The sequence below is a fragment of the Puma concolor genome, chromosome C2 (genome assembly GCF_028749965.1).
Source record: "Puma concolor isolate L17-30 chromosome C2, mPumCon1.1.hap2, whole genome shotgun sequence".
In the NCBI taxonomy this organism is placed as follows: Eukaryota; Metazoa; Chordata; class Mammalia; order Carnivora; family Felidae; genus Puma; species Puma concolor.
The window spans coordinates 121,546,647-121,570,789 of record NC_141675.1 but is presented as its reverse complement, the minus strand read 5'-3'; the positions used below and the strand labels follow the sequence as shown (position 1 = coordinate 121,570,789).

General features: G+C 35.3%; 1 protein-coding gene and 1 non-coding gene across 4 annotated transcripts in view; one reads left to right on the top strand and one right to left on the bottom strand.

Moving 5' to 3' along the window:
- CADM2 (cell adhesion molecule 2) overlaps positions 1 to 24,143 on the top strand; it is a 1,074,502-nt gene that overhangs the window by 794,485 nt on the left and 255,874 nt on the right. For all 3 annotated transcript variants that reach the window (XM_086675698.1, XM_086675699.1, XM_086675697.1), the window contains one exon: positions 14,559 to 14,708. In XM_086675698.1, the coding sequence (XP_086531824.1) occupies positions 14,559 to 14,708 (150 nt within the window). The remainder of the gene's footprint in view (positions 1 to 14,558; positions 14,709 to 24,143) is intronic.
- On the bottom strand, positions 4,704 to 4,811 carry LOC112850527 (U6 spliceosomal RNA). Its single transcript, XR_003222651.1, has one exon. It is a non-coding gene; the product is annotated as a U6 spliceosomal RNA (small nuclear RNA).

The following is a 24,143-nucleotide window of genomic DNA, read 5'->3' as shown; positions in this document are numbered from 1 at the left end:
TACTTATAGAGATTTGACCTTTGAATATGAAGAGCTGATTATTGTTATGGTGAGAAAAAGTTTGTCAAAAATTACGTACCACATTTTTTTTTTCATAGTCATCTTTGTATGTACCTTTAAGATCAGCTGGTCAATAATTTCAGTAGTGAGATTTGGAATTATAGCCCCATATACAAACTTAATGAGTTATTATTAAATATGATGTTGATTTTTAACAAATACATACATACATTTGCTACTTCAAAAATAGTTGCATTCAGAATGTGTATTTATTCCCATGTTGCTGCCAATACCCCCAAATACTTGCAGTTTTCTTTTTGGTTTTTTACAATTATCCCTGAGTCTATGGCTTATCATATTCAATGCTCTAAATTTTAAAAATCTGCACCTTCCAGGGACTTAATACAAATTTTGAAAAACACAGCATTCAATAGATATCTAAATCTAAGCAATGAGATGTAGTAGCTATTATTAATAATATGCATTCTGTAATATTTATGTTTTATTTATTTTTTATTTTTTTAAGTTTATTCATTTTTTTGAGAGAGAGAGAGAGAGAGAGCGCGAGCGAGCGGAGGAGGGGCAGCGAGAGTGGGAGACAGAATCTGTAGCTCCCTCCAGACCCTGAGCTGTCAGCACAGAGCCCATTGCGGGGCTGAACGCATGAACTGTGAGATCATGACCTGAGCTGAAATCGGAGGCTTAACAGACCAAGCCACCCAGGCGCCCCTATTTATGTTTTATTTTTTTTTTTTTAATTTTTTTTTTTCAACGTTTATTTATTTTTGGGACAGAGAGAGACAGAGCATGAGCGGGGGAGGGGCAAAGAGAGAGGGAGACACAGAATCGGAAACAGGCTCCAGGCTCTGAGCCATCAGCCCAGAGCCTGACAGGGGCTCGAACTCACGGACCGCGAGATCATGACCTGGCTGAAGTCGGACGCTTAACCGACTGCGCCACCCAGGCGCCCCTTATGTTTTATTTATATATGTGGACTTCATGAAATATGGCAATCTATTTAATTTCAATCTGATATGGAAGGGAAACCGGACAAATAGGAACAGTTTTGAGCATGAATAATGTGACTACTCTATTCTTATTGGAAGAGTCTTTACCTCAGCAGATAGACTAGGCAGAAATGGTATTTTGTTGTTAATCTGATATAGTTGTGGTGCCCACTTTACTAGAGCGGCAGCTCAATTTTTGGTTTCATGGATTCAATAACATCCATGAGCTACACAACAGGCTTTATCCAACATCAAATTTACCCAAAGGTCACAAGACAAGTGATAGAACAAGGGTGTCAAGAACTAGCAGAGGCTTTGTGACTGCCTGAAATGCTTCTGAATGTGCACGGTTACTCCTTATCCAAGAATAGACTGAGTGGATTTAGTACCACCCCTCAGGGAAGCCTCCAGCTCTGGAATCTATTCAGTTTTTATGCCTCCGTAGGCACACAGCCTTCACAAAATTATGTCATCAGTTCCAGTTCTCTGGTACAACTTCATTTAGTCAATACTAATTTATTATTTAATAAATATTCCCAACAATGAAATGTAGGTGCTTAGTCTAGTACATAGCCACTTCCCCAGTTCTCATTTATTTTGGATCCAAGATAACCTATGAATTCCTTGAATAGCAAAGATAATCCAGTCAACAATCAACTTTTTAGGATGTCTTGAAACTAAAGGAAAAACTAAGAACCAGCTGTTAACATGTTATTTCCAATATTGTAGTGAAGAGAATACTGGTTTTGCTATGAATAATTTTTTTTTCAGTTATCATTTTGCAACCATCTCTCCAGAACATCCATTCTTTAAATTTTAGGATCAGGGGCACCTAAGCTGTGCTGACAGCTCAGAGCCTAGAGGCTGCTTTGGGTTCTGTATCTCCTTCTCTCTCTGCTCCTTCCCTGCTCACATACTGTCTCTCTCTCTCTCAAAAATAAATAAATATTAAAAATAAATAAATTTTAAAAATAAATAAATTTAAGGAATCAGTTGAGATATTTTTAATTCCATATCAATTAATTTTATTGAGTTTAATTTTAATTTCCATTTAAAACATTCTAATTCATTATAATTTTCTATCAACAGATTTGAAAAGTAGTAACCCCAAAAACAGTTATAAGAAGATGGCATTAATTCCTTCTCTGACTCATCAGAAATATAATTCTTTGAGCTGACTTATCTGTACAAATCTATACAAAGTATCAATTTTCATTTTAATATTTTCCCACAGCAGTTTCCACTTGCTCTCATAGGGCAATGTTCCCCTAGATCTAATGTGGCACTACAAAGGACTTGAACATCAAAGCCTGTAAACATGGACAAGATGGGTGAAATCAACATTAATGAAATATTTGTGCATTCAGGAATGATCAAACAGTGAAAAACACATCCTATTAACCACTGTGTTATTACATTTATTTTTTTTCAAAAGAGAGCTTGTTCCTTAGGGAATATTCCAAGTTGATTTATATGTTACCACATGCTGATCAATACTTACATAATTAAGGTGATATCATTTTGAACACATGTGCATGTGTTCGAAATTATGTGCCCACTATGTCCAAGGCAATGTCTTATGCCTGTTAGAGAATGAAAAGTAATATATTTATCTGCCCCTGCTATCAGAACTTTCTACATGTATCAGGTTTCTATACTAATGGTTTCCTTGGGCATAAAAATTCTGTTACTAGAGCAGAGAGCACTCGTTTCTATTATATTAATCAGAGGAAGAATTGTTTTATAAAGTTTATAAATGATACTCTTATACAAGAGAAAAATTCAAATATTTTATTACCTCTCTTTGCAGTCCTTTGGGAACTCATTATTTATTTGAAAGCTTTGTGTTGTTATCCATTCAAAGAAATACATCTTTGAAAAAGAACACTTTTAAAAATAATGTGTACATCCATAGATAGTTTACCAGAAATACTTTCCTTTCTCCCAGACACTACTGCAGTTTTTAAAGCAAGCAATAAAACAGAAATTCTCCATTATTAATAAGAAGAAACTTCCCAAAGCAATGACATTTTAGAGTGGAAGTAAGGAATAAATGGTCTCTCAAAGAGTGGGGGGATATGGAAATGTACATAACAATTCTGTTTTAGTACGAGCTCAAGTCAGTAAAAGATGGGTCTCCATTTACAATGTAAAATTTAAAAAAAAAATACCAAGATTAGTTACCTTTACAAATTATCCTAGGAGTTAATGGATTCATTGATGTTTTCTCAATAAGGTTCTTGATTATAGACACTATTTTTATAGTGAATCTTTTCTAAGATTAAAAATCCTTGATTTGGGGATTATTATTAATTAGCAGGAAAACAGTACCTTCTGAGAATGTATACTGAGTCAGTTCTTTCAGTGGCTTGCCATTGTATGTTAGATTAAAGCAAGCTCCTTATTAAGACATAAAAAGCCCTGCGTGATCTGGCCTTGATGTTCTTTCCTACTTTACATTGGGCCATCTAGTCTGTTGCTCTTCATGCACCAGACTCACTAGTTTTTGTTTTGTTTTGCTTTCTTTTTTGTTTTCAGTTCCTTCAGTAGTCCACCTCTTGCTTAGAATCTTCTTACATCAGCTAACTTACTTTTTGAATACTGACCACTTCTCTCCAACATTTTTGTCCTCTGGCAATTTTTAAATGGCTAGGTCTTTCTCCGCATTTAGGTTTCAGCTGAAATTTCACCACCTTCTTATCAGGACTTTCCTTTATAAATTTGTGTTTTCTTGTTTTACTGTTTAAATTTAGGCTGTAAATTCTAAAGATAAAATTTTACATTATTTCTAGTTTGTCACAATTGTATCTCCAGCACCTACCATTTGAAACACATTCAAGGCACAAAGTATGTATTTGTTGAATAAATTAATGTCATGAAGTATATCTTATAAGCAAAATCCACTGCAAATGTGAAGATAAGTTTCATAAAGCATTAACATTGTATATTTTTATGTATATAGTTCATATGTCTAATACAAACTTATTGTCCATTATTGGATGACATGTTTGATACCCAATTTTTCCTTAGTTGTATCTTATAGCTACAACATCTCAAAATTTCCTATTATATCCCATAATCCAAAGAGTTAAAATTCAAATAGACATCTTGTTGCTCTTTACATGAACATCTCTATTTAATATATCAATGCAATTACTAAATTTTCTGCGGAGAATAAAATATGAAAAGAATTTTAATGTATAGAGAACTTGGCTAATAGTCAATATAATTTAATGGCTGCTGAGTATGTGAATACGTGGTGCAATCCAAAAGAAAGATATTAACAAAATATATCTCCTACAACCAAGTCAAATAACTAATTAGCAACAATATATTATGCAGTAATTAATTTGATTTGGTATGTGTATTTTTTTCATTTGGAATTAGGGAATGCCAGCATAAAAACCAGACTGAAGTCCAATGTCTCTTCAATTTACAGCTTTCCTTTTTCTGTTTACTTTATTTTTATAGCTACATTTTGTATTTTTTAAACCATTATGTATTTGAAGTTAGGGTTTAATAATGCTTGTTTTGTTTTCTTGCATTTTTTGCATTTAATTTGCTCCTAGAAATGTTACTAGGAATTTTAATTTTCCTCGAGGCTATTATATATTGTAAAATGTATTACAATATAATTTAATTTGTTACTTTCTTTAAATATATGAACTGTGTAAGACCTACTTGGTGAAATGGAAAATATAGGTGTCATTTTTCCCCCTTCTCACTTGTCATCCTTGCACAGAGGCCATGCTTATTTTCTCTGTATGGTTCCAATTTTAGTATGTGTGCTACTGAAGCAAGCACTTTCCCCCTTTTTAGTCTCAGGTTAAAGTTTTTCCCAGAAACTTCAATTTCAAACACTTATGTCCCACCCAGTACTTTTTTTTTTTTCTTCCAAAAGATTGATTATTGTACATTCGGCACTATATTCCTCACCCTGTCTTTAGAAGAGTCCTACCATCTGTGTGTTCCTTTCCAGAATATTTCCTCCAGGTTGACATCTCAATTTAGAATTTAGTTACGTGATTGAGCTTTCCTGTGAACCAGACTGTGATTGTGGTCATAAATTTCTTTTCTCTGGAAGGCTGCCTCTCAAATGTTCATCAGTTAGCAAGTAAAGCTAGTCAGTTCTATCTAGGTCATGTTCATTCACCCTGAAAGCAGTATTCTAGAGAGATAAAATGAATTTATACACACATGATAATTACCAAGTAAGCCTGTATGAAGTTATAAAAATAATTCTAAATTTCTCTTATTCTTTTATAATGCTTTGTAATATGTACAGTTTCCTTTTCATTTTAAAATTATTTCCTTTGCTTTCTATTTTTCCACGTTACAATACTTGAAGATATATATGTATAGGAAGAAAAACAGCTTTAAGGAAATAAATGTGAACAATTCATCAAGTTCATTTTTTTCCTTGAAAAACTATCATGTCCATTCAATAAATTACTGTTTGCTTTTTGAGAAAACTCAAAACACTTTAGATAAGTTAAATATAGATAAATTAATGAACACTTTAGATAAGTTAAATATAGATAAATTAATGAAAACAAATATATTTTACTTTTTTTTTTTTTTAACGTTTATTTATTTTTGAGACAGGGAGAGACAGAGCATGAACAGGGGAGGGTCAGAGAGAGGGAGACACAGAATCTGAAACAGGCTCCAGGCTCTGAGCTGTCAGCACAGAGCCCGACGCGGGGCTCGAACTCACGGACCGTGAGATCATGACCTGAGCCGAAGTCGGCCGCTTAACCGACTGAGCCACCCAGGCGCCCCGAAAACAAATATATTTTAAAGGCTTTATTTCAAAAATCTACTTCAGTTGCAGAACCCGATATATTTTTATTTAGTCCGGTATACTAAGTCCTTAATATGTTAACAATGTTTTGTTTATTATGCGTTTTTGCAGAATAAGAGGCAGAAAGGAAGCAAAGAATGAAAAGATCTGATTTTGTACAAACATAAGTTTTTAAAATGTTGGGCATATTTTTAAAAAATCAGATAATGTTAAAAAATGTTAATGTTTTATTTATTTTTGAGAGACAGACAGAGAATGCATGTGGGAGGGGCAGAGAGAGGGAGACACAGAATCTGAAGCAGACTCAAGGCTCTGAGCTGTCAGCACAGAGCCTGATGCAGGGCTCCAACTCAGGAACTGTGAGATCATGACCTAAGCCAAAGTCGGACGCTTAACCTACTGAGCCACCCAGGGGCCCCTAAAAATCACATAATGTTTTAAAACATACTAAAGCAATACAACCAGTAAGTAAGGACATAAAGCAGCTATAAAATAGCATTTCCCAGGATATTGTAAATATTATCTGAAACTTAGAATTCTGTGAATTAAGGAAAACATAGATTTTGTGATATGGCTAAGTAATATAAAATTAATGGAAGAAATTTAAGAAATCTACTTTGGGTAGAAAAAAATAACTGCTGGGAATATTTATAATACAGAAGGCTGAAGTATACAGTCTCACAAAAACATTTTGAAATGTAGGGAAAGGCACTGATGTTATATTTCACCTACATTATACATTTCTTCAGAACCAGCCCTGATTCTGATAATCAAGAATTGACTCTTAATTATAAATCCTTTCATAGACACAGCAAATAGTAACTAGTTTTGATATGATGTTATGTAGTTAACTGGGTCACCCACTCACAGTCACTGTGTAGGTTAATTGGAAACAATCCAATGGTAATCCCATCGGTTTCCTGGTTTGCTATGAATGTCCAGGAAAACCTATTATCACATTCTAGAAAAGGGAAAGAGAGGTGAAATTTCTACAGGAGAATTATGATTCTCTGGGTCAGGAGCTGTGGGAGCCACTGTAAATCTGAAAGAGCCTTTTGTCATGGATCAGAGGCCAACAGAGGTCCTGGGCCAAACTTTGAGTACACAGAGATTCTGCTCCAGGAGTTGGGAGCAGAATGGGTCGCTCACAATGGCCACAGTGAACACCAGAATCTGGTCTACAGGATTGTAACTGTTGAACCTGCCAATTTGGCATTGTTATGCTCCGATATCAGAAAGAGAAAGCCCTTCCAACCTTCCTGGCCTTGCAAGACCCACTGCCCGCCAGCTTTGTTTCTTTCCTGCCTTGGTCTGGCAGTTGCAATGGAACACAGGTCTCCAAAGTGCTTCCTGTCTCTATGGAAACTGGCAAGCAGTACCAGACTGATGGCCATGCTCCATAGTGGCTGGGCAGAGGGTGGCACAGAAGGTAGATACCAGGTGTTATCCCTATAAGGCAAGCTGAATCCTGAAAGGATAGAGTCAAAGAAAAATAAATGATGTGGTAACCTAGGAAAACAGAAATATTTAAAGTTTTTCAGAACAAACCTAAGTGCTAGAATGAAATCACGGGAAAATTACTAGAGAATTCTAAATATTCATGGGAACAGAGGAACATTCCAAAAGTGGAAACATTTTGCACTTAGTTATCAGTCTTAATCTTTCCTCCAATTTCCTTTCTCACATGATAGAGCATTTATTGCACTTCTCTTGAGAATTTTAGGCTTGCATTAATAGCATTTGTGCTTTTCAATCCAATAGGCTTTAGTATGCAATATGTGTTTCAGTACACACAACTACTGAGCCACAACTTTCACATTAGAAGGTTATTTGTTTAGAATGCCTTCAGTAATTTAGTGGAAGTAATAGCATGCTGTGTGTGCATTTAGATATATTTTTAGACTCTAAGCAATAAGAATGATCTTGAACTTTCTAAGATTCAGGTTATTTGTATAAACCTCAGACCTGTTGATTGAACAGAAGAGATGGAGTGGGGAGGGAGAGAAATACAAAGCTGGGAAGAGTTGAGGGAAAGACCTAAAGCATAGTAAGGTGCCTTTGTATTTCAGTTAAAAATAAATTGCCTATTCCTGTCATTTCTTGTATTTCAGATCCTTTAGCGTATTGTGTATCTACTGATCCATTTGGCCCTTCTGCTTTTCATAACCCAAATATGAGAACCTTAATATGAAACCAGTATTTTGCATTTCAAATGAGGTTCTGGGAGCACCTGGGTGACTCAATCGGTTAAGCGCCCGACTCTTGATCTCAGCTCAGGTGGCAATCTCCTGGTTTGTGGAATCGAGCCCCTCTCCAGTTCTGCACTGAAGGCATGGAGTCTGCTTAGGATTTTCTCTCTACCCCTCCCCTGTACGTGCTCTCTGTCTCTCAAACTTTTTTTTATAAACTTAAAAATAAAATGCAGTTTTAGAGAGGACACAAAAATATTTAAAAACAAGCCAAAACATTATGCATGCCATTTGATTCAGATGCCGATAACTCTTCTTAATTAAATGATTTTGTAGGCTTCACTGACAGTTTTCATTAAGTATAAATATTTTCTAAAATGAAGGATCAAAATAGGTGACATTGCTTATCTCATGAGAAGTTCATGCTTTCCTATTGAAAAACTATATCTTAAATTCTCTTCACATCTTGTTTTTATTTGTTCTCCTTCACTGTTGTTAAAGCTGGTTCTTCCTTTGAGAAAGTTGTGCTCATTTTCAGGAAGAAAAATAATGAGGGTCCTCAGTTCCTGTTAAATAGCCCACAAAATTTGATCATTTACCCTGAAAAATCACTGACTGTAACTCACTCCCTCTCAGATGTGCAGAGACTCAACCTCTGCCTGTCTGTCTAGATATATCTCAGGTGATTATTGCTCTTGGTAAGTAAGCACTCATGCACAATGTGCACTGATCCACTGTTGTGGCCCACATTTAATCTTTAGCGCAGGGAGAGAGATGGAGAAAACCATTGCCTTCACTCATCATCCATTCAAGAGATAGCAAGGCTTGAATGATGCCGTTTTTGGAAGCAGAGCTGTGTTTTGGGATCAGTGTTCAAACATGCATCTTTGCCTGTCTGCTCTCTTTCAACAATACTGCTGGCTTCAAAGATCTCCCTTTGCTGCTTTGCCTCTCCACGGTAATGGCACATCACAGCCTGTCAGCAAGGTCCAGGTGGCCATTAACTTAGAATTTGCTTCTTTATGTACTATTGACAGTGTGCTAGGTTCTTGGTGGTCAGTCAATGAAAGCATTCTTGAAATGTGTGAAGCAAGGACAGCCCGTAACTAACTGAGGTCAACTGAGGCCAACAAGAGTCAAGACTCAGTTCATTTGATTTTGAGTTCGGTAATTCCTAATCTAGACAGGGAAAGGTTTGAACCGTTTTTCTCTAAGTACGTGAGAAACGGAAACATGGAAGGAATAATGGCAGCTTCTCTGTCTGCTATTTAAAGACAGGGTCAAAAGAGCCATCTTTGCAGGCTATTGAATAATTGCTCTTCATTAAAGTGTCTTTCACAGCAATAAATTAGCAAATTGTTTCCATTTAACTACTGAAACTAACCTAAATGGTTTTCAATCACTGATACTGGTTAGAAATAAACTTGGCAGACTATGAAGAGTATCAGTTCAACAGAATAGAGGAAAAAAGATCATTTAAGGGACTTTTATTGAATACTGGTGGGTGGGAGGAGAAAAGGCCTCTTGGAAAATGATGTGAGGATAAAGGGGGAAAAAGACTGAAGATACTCAGAATTTGAAGAAAAGAACTTCAACAATGAACTGTATTACATTAGGAAGAGTTCATTGGTTTTCAGAAAGAAATAAAAACTTTATTTATGCTATATATGTATGCAATACTCCCAACAAGAGACATCAAAGGTAGCTTTTCCAGTGGTGTTCTATAAATGTTTAACACCTGGCTCTGTGGGAAAAAACACTGACTTGAGTTGTTTGCCAATTTCCACAGTGAAAAGATTCTCAATGTGGTCCATTTCCAGCTACCAAGGCATGTCATTTAGCAAAAGAGAGGAGAGTTGACTCTCCTGAGCTGTTATGACTCAGCTCTAGCATATCATAACTTTTACTTGAATTTCAAGTGTTCCTTCAATTATTTAAAATAGATGTAAAAGGGGACACATGGATGGCTCAGTGGATTGAGCATCTGACTCTTGATGTCAGCTCTGGTCATGATCTCACGGTCTTGGGATCGAACCCCATATCAGGCTCTCTGCTGGGCATGGGGCCTGCTTCAGATTTTCTCTTGAGATTTTCTATCCCTCTGCCACTCTTCCCCACTTGTGTGTTCTCTCTCTCTCTCTTTCTCTCAGATAAAAATTAATGAAGAAAAAAGATATAAAAGTTCTACATGCAGCTTTGAATTGTTTGACTCCAAACTCTATGCTTGTTTTATAAGTTAGTCAGAATTAAGTTCACTTTATTTTCAAAGCATTTTTTTGGTCAAGCACATGAGGTTTGAAGACAAAGTGCAAGAGTTCAAAACCTAGCTGCTGTGCTTTCTAGCTGTGTGGCTGTGGGCACATTATTTAAACTCTCTTTGCATCAGTTCCCACATCTTCAAGGCAGAGATAACAACAAGGTTGGCATGAAACGTAAATCACTAATAAAAGAAATACACTTAGAATAGTGCCTAGAATATTGTGAAGGCTCAGATAAGCTTAGCTTTATTTTTCTTATATTTACCTTTGGCTTAGTGTTCGTGGAGGATGAGATGATAGAGGAAGGGTACTGTCAAAATGGATGTTGATGCAAGGGAACTTGGACCAGGAAGGGAGGGTAAAATATTTCCATTTCAGAGGTCTGTCTACCTAAAAGGGCTTAGTTAGGGCTTATTATACTTCATATTCAAGAAAAGTTATTATCTTTTATGCTTTTCCCCTTCTGGAGCATAAATTTGGCACAGTCTGTCTTTTTATGCTTCACTTTGGGGGCTGACAATGGTATTAGATGTGTCTGTTCTAGACCACAATCTGTTATATCTTATGTACACTCCTCGTGATTTTCAATTAGAACTTCATAAAAACTGTCTTAAGATATTCTACTAATAAGGGTTTTGAAATTTAAGTTTTCCATATATATATATATTTTTTTCTTGGTGAAGAATCAGTCTCTCCTTCTGCCCCTCTATTTTGACCATGAACAAATGCTACAGACTTGAGTTATTCTGGTCATTCTACTGTCACAAGTTCCCCTACAAATGCCAGCCTCTACCCTGCGAAGATGCTTCATTTTGGACAATGAGCACCCACTAGGAGTTCCAACTCACAATACAGAATGTTAAGCAATGCAGCTGATTCAAAGATAAGGAAGACAACCTCATCACCTGCCCTTTAAATAGCCTGGGAACAAGTAAAGGAGACTGATATTTATGCAAATAATGAAAGGGAATAAATACAAGGAGGGGAGGAGGAAAATGAAGGACATAAGCTGCCTGGAAAAATAGAAAAATAGCCAGCTTCTACAATTCTAAATTGGAAGTTTGTTTCCTTTAAAGATGATCATAAACTTGTTTGATAAGAATAACTCCTCTGAAATCTAGGATGGTGCTGAGCTCAGCCAGAGAAAGGATAATTTTACAGTAAGGCCCCAAATGGTATGACCAAAGCATCTCACAAATTCTCACAGATAGGAAAAAAATAACGAGTTATATACCACACCTACACTGCCTTCTCCCTTGCTATCACACCCTCTCCCAAAGTTTCTGAACTCTGCAGTCTCCTTAGCAAGTTTCTCTTCCTCTGTGCATCTTTCAGATGTTGATTCATACAAGGCAAGGCATGTAGTAGGTCCTCCAAAATATTTGTCTGATGATTGCATTGCAAATGAATCCTTAATTTGGTAACACACTAATTTTTCTAATTGGGAAAATTGTTAACTTCTTTGGAAAGACTCTCTGAAATGGGATTAAATGACAAACTTGAGCCACAAGGAGTTAAAAGAGAAAAGTAGCAGTTAACCTGATGCTCTCTCCAGGTTATAACCAGAAGTAAAAGGCAATTCAAAGCTTGAGAAGAAGTTTGACTGCTTACAAAACTGGCTTTTGAATTGATTTTGGAAACCACATATCCTAAGGGTATTTAAGATTAGTAGATTCTCCACATGAGTTTGCTCTCTATTGGGAAAAACTAAATTATTTGACTGCAGGGATTTTAGGCTGCAGGTCCCAGGGAACAGAAGTCATAATACTTTAAAGTCAGAATCTACGTGGGGAGAAGATGGAGGGAAGCTGTCCTAATCTCCTACCTGAAAGGACAGGTGTAGGTATACTAGTGTATATACAGTACCTGGCATGTAGAAGACCCTAACAATTATTACTTTCTTTCTTCTATAGGCCAGTAAGGAAAGATTTACTAAGGAAATTATTGTCCAAAGTAAGTTTTGAATAGGATAGGATATTTAAGAGCACTTGCTACTGACATCCTCTGTTATTTGATTTTAATGTTATAACTGAAATTTATGAGGGCATAGCTCGGCTAGGTATGGAATTGGAAATTTCATTGTCAAAGGGTTTACTCAGTTATTTTGTTGTTGTTGTCTAATTCACACTTAAGCAAATAGTGACAAAGTTACTATGGCTCAGCAGCCCTTGTGGAAAAATAAGAATAAAATTCTCAACTTTCAGAACAAACTCCAAATGGTTCATTGACTTTGTTTCACCATGGAAAATCACTTAACCTCCCAGTGTCAGTTTACCCATCTGTGAAATGAGAAGGAGAAGATTTTCTTATGGGGATGTTTTGAAAATTATTTTGCAAATGTAGTGGATGAAATTATTGCAAGCATCACTGCTCTTTTTCCACTTCTTTAAAGAAGCAGACGATATTATTTATGTACCAGTTGATAGTCAAATTGTTATCTGGGGTGAACTGTGTATTCTTATTAGCAGCTGTGTGCTTTTTATTACTTAAAGAATCCCACCTCCCCCAGCTTGTTCAATTTATGTGTTACATCAATGCCTGGGAATTTGAGCAAAATATCTTAAAATCATTCTGAGCTTCATATTTATGAGCTGCTCATCTGATAACTCTGGTAATTATTCCTTCTTTCTGTTTTAGCTCATGTTTTCTCTTATGTGGTTTTCGCCTCACCTCACTTCACAAGATTGATAGTTCTCCACGTTTCCCTGCTAGAGGTCACCTCTGAGCTGAAGGCAAAACACATCCCACTCTGGCTCCTGTTGACTTTTAAGTCAACTATCAAAGAATTTATTCCAGACATCTCCTAACCTCAATTTAAAAACTCCACCCTAAAGATTACAGGGAGATATCCTGGGGAGTTGCCATAGTGACTCTAAGAGGTTGGCATTGAGAAGACAAAGCTACTGATATCAGATTTTATACTTGATAGGCTTAATTATATAACATGGTCATGAACCTCTGTGCTTGTGTCACTTAGGTCTGGAAAGAAATTTTCCCCTTCAGGCTCTTCTGTCTCTTACGGTGCCAATCAACAGGCTTCTTGGTAATAAGATCCTTTATGCCAATAGCTCCAGCATAACCTCAAGTGGTGCTTGTAGTAATGATAGAATCATTACAAAACGAAAGAAGAAGAGAGAAATATATTTCATGGGTGTGATTAAGTCATCATAATGTTCTTGCATATGTAAATTATCCTTGACTTAATGAACTACCTTGCTCACATAATAGTATTTTAACCTGGCTCTGGAAAGTCATTTTCTACCCATGTTGATAATTGTTACTGGGTTTGGCAGAGCTCATCTCCAGATCATCTTACTAGAGTGAAATTTAGGTATTATGTTTCCATGTGCATGAGTTTTGTTTTAACTATTAGAAGTGTTCTTACTAAGTAAAGTTATTATATGAATTATCTTAATAAATTAGTATGATACTTAGGAAGATAGAAAACTTGATTATATTCTACTGATCTGATTTGACAAGGGTCATTTGAAATATGTTTTTTTTTTTCTTGATTATAAAAGAAATATGTATTCATTGGGGAAATCAGGAAACAAGAAAAAGGAACAAAGGGTCATTTGAAATACAGGTTTTTTTCTTGATTATAAAAGAAATATATATTCATTGGGGAAATCAGAAAACAAGAAAAGGAACAAAGGAGAATATTATCACTTCTCCTAAGTTAATCTCTTTAAGATTTTGATGGATATTCCACAAGATGAACACTTCTTGAAAAATACTTACATTGTTTTCTCCAACACATTTTGTGTTTCTAAAAACAGCTGCATCTACAAGAAGCTCTGATAAAATAGGATTCTTTTTTTTTTTTATGTTATCAGAAATTGAATCTAAAGTTCCAGTATCCATATTTCATAGACTTTATTCAGGATTATAAAAGCTACCAGGGAAGTGTCTTATGTGTTTCCTCTCCTGCATTAGAGAGTTCAATTCAGCCAAAATTATTCCAGTGCCTTATCTTCAAAGATGACTAGAACCATTCCATATTATTAATGCAAGGCCAAAGGAAATTAATGACAATCATGTTACTATTTGCATATAAATCTTCATGTGTGCCTAGGAAGAAAAGAAGGTTTTCTGGAACACATAAGGGAGTATGAAGGAGTCTTGTCCTCTAATTAAGGACTTTCAATTATTTTTTTTTTCTGTCTTTTTGTAATATATAGTTATGTTGTTGTTTGGTTGGTTTAAATTTTACTTGGAGTAAGAAGTCCAACATAGTTCTTGGGAAGTTAATCATTTTATAACTCTCATTTAATCAACATTTTCTTTAATCCCCTTTTAGGCAGCCAAGGGCAGTTTCCACTAACACAGAATGTAACGGTTGTTGAAGGTGGAACTGCGATTTTGACCTGCAGGGTTGATCAAAATGATAACACCTCCCTCCAGTGGTCAAATCCAGCTCAACAGACTCTGTACTTTGATGACAAGAAAGGTGAATACATTTTCTTTTAAATGTTTTAATCATATTCTGAAATATCCTAATTATAATGAATTTATTTTTCTAAGATGATTCAAATTATTCGTTTTGATTACAAAACTGCCGCTGCTTGTATTTAAACATGTTAAATATTAAATACTTTAGTTTGCAAGTCATAAACACTAAAGATAACCTATGTCAACTTTTTAATAAAATAAACAGTTACAGTTCTATTTCAAAAATCATTTTATGCCTTCTCTTAACCATTATATTCTCTCTAGATATCATATTCCTTCATTCTTGTAATTGCCTTCTGTATAGATTAAATGCTTTTTCCTCATTCTAGGTAATATAATTTTTTTTTAATTAACCTTAGTTTAATATATTTACAAGATGCTGTATGATTTTGGAAAGTTTTGTGACATTATTCTTATGAATGGGCTTGAAAGTAAGAATTGTAGAAACCATTCCCATAATAAATTTAAGTATCTGCATGTTTCAAAATAAACTGAAATTAAAAAGCTGTATTTACTTCAAGTTGAGTTAGACTTCATTAATTAACTGGGCTCCTAATTGGATGATAGGTTTTGATTAAACTTTTTTGGAAAGTAATGAAATTCATAATATTTAATTCAAGCAAACAACTAAAATTATACACTGAATTTCCAAGCCTTCATCCATTATTATAAGCGCTGGGGTGACGTGGGGGGGGAAACGAGTTCATGGACTATAACAAAAATAAGGAGCTGTTGCTTTAGATTATTTAAATTATATAGAATATAAATATCTATATATCAGCTCTTCAACATGGTCTTAATATCTGGATTTCTTATGAATCTGTGTAGATAACAGTAAGAAAATTTGAAATCAGCTCCATTTTAATGATTAAAGTGTATTCAAATTAGTCCAATAAATGTGCCCATTCCCCCTAAGATAGAAATTCACTATGTTTTTTACCTCACTGTAGTTTTTCTCTTTGATGTACTCCAAATTTAAAATGAAAATTTTAATTATTTTCAACTTTAATATATAATGAAAGATTGGCTAAAAATCGAATTTATTGACTCAATTTTTTTTTTTTTTGAGGTTTCCTTTGTAAAAGGCATTAGAGTTAGTGAACAAACAGGTAAAATATCTGCCCTTATAGGGACATACGGTCCAGTAGGGGCAGACAATAAACACATGAACAAAATATATTTTAGAGTACATTGTTAGGGGACAAGTATGCTCTATCTTGATAGATACATAGATGCATAGAGACATTAAAGCTATCTACAGAGAGAGAAGGACAGAGACAGAGAGACAGAGAGAGATGGAGAGTGAGAGAGGAAGAGTGAGACTAAAAAACTGGCTCGAGTGATTGTGGAGGCTAGCAAGCCTGAAATATGCAAGGCAGGCCAGCAGACTGGAGACCAGGGAAGAGTCAATATTGCAGCTCAAGTCTTAAGGCAGTCTGGAGAAAAAATCCCTTCTTACAGGGACCTCACATGTTTCCTCTTAAGGTTTCAACTGATTGAACAAGACCACATTATGCAGGCTAATCTGCTTTACTCAAAGTGTACTGACTTCAATGTAATCTCATCTAAATATACCTTCACAGCAATATCCAGATTGGCATTTGACCAAATATCTGGGTACTGTGATCTAATTAATTAGTTGTCACATAAAGTTAAGTATCACAGAAGGTCAGGCTAGCATTTCTATAGAAGTATATTACTTAGAAAGAGTTTTTATTTATTGTTTTATTTTGCTATTTAAAAGACAAATGCAGCAGATATCACTAAAGGCCATATTTTCATAGGAGCACAAGGAAGGGGCTAAATGTCTCACAGTCTTGTGAGATTTAAAGTTAATATTGTCATTTAAAGATTGTGAGTTAAATATTGACCAGACTTAAAGCCAATGTGTTGACTCCATATTTATATATCTCATGTTTTGATTAAGAGTGTTTGATGTGAAATCATTCATGTTTAACAGGGACTTGTAGTAGTAGACATTTCTTTTGTTTTTTTTTTTTTTGTTTGTTTGTTTGTTTTGTTTTGTTTTGGTACTTTAAGAATATTTTAGAGAGTCTGAAAATGAATTTTAAAGCCTTCATCTGCTAAACACTCACTATAGCAGTATTAATACAATTTTAATTCCTATTAATATTATTGATTATTTAATGCTTCTTATTAAGGACTCTTTTATCCCATTTAGAAGTTTTTAACAGATTTTATGAGACTATATCTCTTTGCAATTTGATAAATATGAGAAATATCTAATGCGATAGTTTAAAGCTTAAAGAAAGTATATTATTCAAGAGTAAAAATTTGATTTTGTGAATTAATTATTTTACAATTTCATAAATAAAACCACAAAAAGTAGCTTGTATCTCAAGTATATTCAGTCGGAATGAAAGTTGTATAAGTGAAAATGAAGCTTAAAGACTTTTCATTTCACTGGTTCTTAGTAAAAAATATGTCTAAGTTTTATCATGCTAATATTATGTAAGCTTTATATTTGGTTTTAAATCTACTAGTGCTTTTGGTGTAGTGATGGCACATCTCCTTGAAAAAAATGTGTCAGTGTTTACTTTTCTTTGCTCCTTTATGGTGTTTGGAGGAATTTGTGATTGCTGTTTAAAACCAGTGATCTCTGTTGCTTTTCAAAGAATGAAGTCACATTGGTTAAAAAAGAAAATATATAAGAGTCACACAGAGATTCAACAAACTCCTTTTGCTTTTAATATTAGTTGCTTACAAGTATTTGTAAATAAGTATTTAAACATATATGCCCAAATATAAGGTGACATCAATTTTAAGAAAAATCTCTTGTTTTCTCAATGGTATAAAGCAAGAGAAAATGTTTTGGGGGCCACAGTCCTTTAAATATAATCATGGAACAATGAAATATATACTTAAAACTATTTAATTTGTTGATCTGATTATATGTGCATATTTAAACTAAAAGAAAAACACATATTTATTTAGAGACATTGCTTTTCCATCCTGGCATTTAAGGAAATCATCTTACTTAGCAGTGTTTTTTCAAAGTGTAGGATGTTATCAATGAGAAATTTGTCCCAAGAAACAACTATGATTTTTTATGACACCAGAACAATTTTTTGTTGTTCATTCATCCTGCAGGAGTATAATAATGACCTCCACGATGTACCAACATATTGTCCTGCTTTTTAAGGAGATTTTTGAGAGTCATGTTTACAGTGACATCTACAGTGGTGAGGTCAAATCCTCAGGCACAAAAACAAAATCTATACAAAATGTCTTTGCTTCCTCTTACAATGATTCTATAAGTTATCCTTTATAGAACATCTAAAACCAGAATTGATTCAGGGTATTTCAAGCTAATGTGTTAGGATCTTGTTGAAAAAAAAAAAAAAAAAGAGCTTGTAATACAAGAAATGCAAAGACTTAGAAACAAGGCAGCCCCTCTTTCCTGAGGGATAATTATGGTGAGAAAAAATCCATCATGTTATATTTGGGATATATAGCAACATATTCCTGCATCTTATTGCCATAAAATCGCAATATCTGATCATATGAGTTGTTGTAGTGTGAACTTGCTTTATTTTATTTTTTTTCTTTACCAATTGCTATGATAGCTTAGAGTCATGTTGAAAAAAGCCTCCGTGTGTGTATGTGTGTGAATGTAGTATAGCCAGTTTCTAGTTTTGATATTAGATTTTTTCTAATTCTAACTCTATTATGGTTTTAAAAATCTGTTGCAACAGAATAACAGAAAGTTGTGCATAAAATACCCTTTCATGAATGGCAGTCTAATGTGTGTCCCCTCACAAGTCATTGGTTCAGTTCCTTTGTGATGTCTCAGTGGAAGGGATCTTTGACAGTGATGTCCATCAAATACAAGAGTTTGAAAATGAAAGCATTTTTTGATGATGCCAAATCACGGTTTGTCCCACATCATCTTTTTGTCCACATTTACCCGCCTCACTTCAGTCCTAAAGCTTATCTTGAGCAAACAAACATGCTACATTGTGCCAGAGCCTAAGTACAGAAGCTGAGCATGGGTTAGCATGACTGGAGTAACACACACATGCTGTGCAAGTGACAACTGCTCAGGAGAACAATAGAAAAAATGAGTGATTGTCTGTGTCTCTGATTGCACCACCTTTTGCAGGTGGCTGCTACTGTTACATAAAGGCTCCCTCCTTAATTCTGTGCTTATTTCTGTCTCATATTATATTGCCTATTGTTTTCAGGAGCTTTCAAAACAGAAGTTTTGAAGGGTATACAGTATCACAGTGTTTTAATTGTGTCTCAGGTGCTTTTAAAATGCAGCTGAGGTTGGGGCGCCTGAATGCTCAGTTGGTTAAGCCCTGACTGATTCCTGCTCAGGTCAGGATCTCACCGTTGGTGGGATGGAGCACTGCATTGAGCCCCGCATAGGGCTCTGCGCTGAGAGTGCAGAGCCTGCTTGGGATTCTCTCTCTCTCTCCCCTTCCCCTGTTCTCTCTCTCTTTCTCTCTGTCACTCAAAATAAACTTTAAGAAATGCAGCTGAAGTTGAAAAGCTTTGGGTTTAAGCAAGTAAATTTTCACAAAAGTTCTGTATCCCTAAACTTAGGTTTTTGTACTGACATAGGTTATTGAGAAGGAAGGGAGAAAAGGAAAGAGGGCAAGTGGCCCAGAAGAATGGAACAAGTGCTTCTCATTGACATTGTCACTGCTGCTATGAGCCCCAAAACATGTTCCGAGAAGTTTTTCATGCTACCTGAAGACACAGGTCTGGAAGGGTCCTTCCAGCCTATGAGGGTTGAACAAAGAACTCAGGATGGCAGCCCATTGGCCCAGTTCAAACTGGGAAACCTTTCTTGTTTACTTGGAATTATTAGCTAAAGAAAAACACGCTGTGAGTGGACAGTTGTTGGTCAGCAAAAGGAGAAGTAGGCTGAAGCCCGTTCCTGGTAGTCTCTGTAAGGGAGGTTAAATGTGAATATTCAGGAATCTCTTCTCAGATGGAGATAGGTGTGTGTGTGGCGGGGGGGGGGGGGGGGGGGGGGGGGTCGCACAATTGGCTAAGGTGAAACTAATATCATAAGATTTCTCATTCAGGTAAAATAAGGGGGAAAGCAGTGAATTCAGCAATAAAAACTCGGGCTTTTGCCACCTTGCACACATTTAATATGATCAGTAGCCTCCTCATTTACAAGCGGAGAACTAAGGATCAAACTCTCAAGGAAAATTGTCCACAGACATTCAGCAAATGATGGGTAGTGAAGACATTTGAATCCAGGTATGACCTCTGTGTCAGTTTTCACCAGAATGCCCCTGAGAACAAAGGCATCTGGCACCCGGTCGGGTTAAGTATAACGCAAGTGGCCTCTACCATTGATATTGGCAGCTGCCTTTTAGTTAAAGAGCAGGAGTTCCTTTCAAAATGTTGAAGACACACATAGAGTAAGACAGAGGGATAAATTATAGTCAGCACTGCCCAAGAGAATTTTCCATAACAAGGACAATGTTCTATATCTTTGCAGAACAGGGGCGCCTGGGTGGCGCAGTCGGTTGAGCGTCCGACTTCAGCCAGGTCACGATCTCGCAGTCCGTGAGTTCGAGCCCCGCGTCAGGCTCTGGGCTGATGGCTCAGAGCCTGGAGCCTGTTTCCGATTCTGTGTCTCCCTCTCTCTCTGCCCCTCCCCCGTTCATGCTCTGTCTCTCTCTGTCTCAAAAATAAATAAACATTAAAAAAAAAAAATTTATATCTTTGCAGAACAAAATTCTGTAGCCAGCAGCCACATGTGAATATTTAAATTTAAGTTAAATAAAAATTAAATAAAATCAAAATTTAGTTTCTCAGTCAGACTAGCCACATTTCAAGTACTCAATAGGCATGTGTGGCTAGTGGTTACTATTTTGAAAAGCACAGTCCTAGATGTTGATTCACTCTTTAGATGCCATAATAGACCTCATGCAATTCCAGCCTCAGCTAGTAGAATATGTATTTTCCAACGGAGACAACCCTAGGTCATCGTGAAAATGTATTGAATATTAAATAAACAAATTTTTGCTGTGTAAGTTGCATAGCTTTAATGGGAACATTGCATCAGACACAGGAGTCAGATCTGGCTTCTAATCTTGCTTCTGACCCCAATTAGCAGAGTAATAAAAGGGGTTCATCGATACGTGACCAAATCAGATGTTCCAGTGTTTGGATCAGAAGTGCATTTTAAACAATTTCCCTGTCTACTTTCTGTGTATCTGAACACCAAAAATCATTAACCTATGAAGTAAATATTTCATTACAATTCCATTTCATTTCTGCATAGTTGCTATATGAAGCCTTTTTTCTATAACACTTAAGAACCTGCAGGTCTAAATAGAAAATAAAACTCAATAGGATGTTTTACAGGTTCTAATGGGTCAGAGCGACGGAGACTAGACATAGCTCATTCATTCACTTGCTATGTATGTCCTTCTTCTCTTTTTTTTTGCAAAATCTTACCACATCTGTTATTAATAGTAGGTAAGCATTTGGAATAGAGTGGGTATAAGGATAGGGAGTGTTGTTCATTGACACACCACAGGAATGCGGTGTGGCATTTGGCAATGGAAATGAAAAAATCAATTAGATCATTGCGTCTGTTTCTCTGCAGGTGTGGGGGGAAAAAAAACAATTGAAGTACTACAATCTGATCACTTAATGCTCAGGAAAAAACACTTCAATTCCTTCCTATTATTGACAAAAAATACCTTGGACAAACATCTCCAGGGGTGCATAGTGTATGCATTAAACAGACATATCTCTATGTGCTTGTATTTGTTTTATATAAAAATGTAAAATACACAACTTTTTGTGATATTTCTCTTCACAGTAACTTTGCTTTTTTTTCAATTATGTTTGAATGATTCTCAAATATTTCCTGAAGGAAATTTCGTAACTAAAGGAATGAAAATAAAATTTTACTAACGGCGTAACCAAAAATCACTGGTGTTAATTATCTAATTATTCTGCCGATAATTTTACATTAATATTGGGGGCAGTGGGAGAGAAAGAACATGAATAAGGTGTCTTAGAACAAGGAGTGATAAGGAGAAGAAAAATGAGATGAACCTCAAATGAGAGCACAAGATTTCCTGGCTCCATGCCAACCAGTACCACCTGACAGTGTCTATACCCACGACTGGTTTCCATCAATGTGACAGACTTTAAAATATTAAAAATTAACTCAATAACACAGTTATTGAAGTGGCCAATATTACCCTTCTTTTTGCTTTCTTAAAATATTTTTTTTTCAAATAATATGTATAAGTTACAATAAAGACATGGAATTAATGATGACAACTTAAAGGTACACAATACAAATTTTTAAAAAACCTTTAGGTTTACATTTTCTCACTGTATTCACAACAACCCTGTACAGTGGGCAGTCCCATTTTATATACAAGGTCCCATTTTATATATGCAGATTTGAATAACTTGAGTAGTAAATGACAAGACAATGATGAGCCTGAGTTTTCTTGGGATGAGCCTAATTCACTTTATGCTGGATCATTCTGGTAAGGACTTCATTTTATTGTGGGTTTTTTTCTTAATTTCCTGTGGAAATTATCACTTCTTTTAGGTCTTTACTCCCAAGTCAACTTCTTTTTTTTTTTTTTAATTTTTTAATGTTTGTTTATTTTTGAGAGAGAGAGAGAGAGGCAGGCTGCAAGCAGGGGGAGGAGCAGAGAGAGAGGAAGACACAGAATCGGAAGCAGGCTCCAGGTTCTGAGATGTCAGCACAGATCCCGCCGTGGGGCTCGAAACCACGAACTGTGAGATCATGACCTGAGCCGAAGTTGGTCACTTAACCGACTGAGCCACCCAGGCGCACCCCCCCACCCCCCACCAAATCACCTTCTTATTAGTAGATCTCCTGAGCACACTTTATTTCATATTTCAACTCCATCATACCACAGTCATTTCATATGCATTAGCAGATTTTCTAGCAAATGCATGCATATTAAATGAATATGAACCAAGTTACTATTAAAAAAATTATAGTGTAGGTAATAAAGAATGAGCACACTATTTACAGATAGGTATAGGCATATGTAAAGGAACTGGTCAAGATAATACAGCACCCAGGAGCTAGCAATGGTAAGAAACCAGCCTACCGTTGGGCCTGAAAGGGTGATGAAAAAGCAAAAGCTATGATTGTGAGAGGAAGCTTCTGATTAGAAGCTATAACTGGTTTGGAAGGGTGGCCTATAGAAATATGTCAATTGATCTCTGTTTCTTCCAACCTTCTGATACCTTGACAATGCTTTCCATGGTCTGAGCCCAAATGGAATCCATAAGTCAAGGGATCCTGGGTAGTTTACTCTCTCAGAGCAAAGAGCAGGAAAAGAAACACATATATCTGGAAGGATATGCAGGATGTAACCATCGCTACCTATCATGCACAAAGTTCTTCTTATCCAGTTTTCAGTAAAGACAATTTCTATGGAAAACTTTGCATCACTTTATACTCACAACTACCTTGAATAGAATTATTTCTTTTGGGGAGAAATAAGTAATAGTATTGTTTCCAAAACATATTAATTTTTTCAATGTTATATTCCTCAAATTTAATATATATATTAAACTCTGTGCTAATAGATATTTGTAAAGAAACAATTTCCTTTCACTTAATCTGCTAATGACAATGCCATTATTGGAAATTTTCATTAAGCATAAGCAAAATCTTCAGTTGTATATAATATACTTTTTTAATTTGTTTACTCTAGTGTAGTTTAAGTCCAGCAATTTCAAGAGAAACATAGATAACCACATACACTATAAATTTTACTGGTATAGGGTAGATTAAGTTATAATAGCATCAACATTTGTAACTTGGACATTCAAAAGCATGTATGTATGCCTGAATGCTTTCAGGAAATGTTAATTCTTGGATATTTTGGAATTCAGCATACTTTCCATAATAGATATTATATTTTAGAGAAAACTAGGTTTTACTAATGTTACTACTTTTTTATAATGCTTTTAGTTTTAAAATAAAAGTGAAATATAATACAAATAAATTAGGTAGTTGTAGGTCTCTGAGATTGAGCAAATTCCTGAACTAAGTGCTCTTAGTTAATGTACATTGCACTAACATTTTTTTAGCAAACCCTACAAAGAGAAGAATATTCAAAATATTTTATTCTAACTTCTGGTGATTAGCTTGTGTGTTTATCCAACCATTCATTCAATAAATATTTGCTAACTAAAGTGTGATAAGTACTATGCCTGGTTGTTTATAGTTATTGTAGCTCATTGATTTTTTAGTAGTCCTTTCCATGTTGAATAAGAGCTACTCAAAAGAAAGCTTGTCTTGGTTAAAGTTAGATTCCCTTTATCTTCTAATTATATATGTTTCTGGGAACATATTTTATAAGTATATTAATATATTAGTAAGATATATAGAGTCAGTACATAGTCAGGATTTATTAAAATGATCATAAAC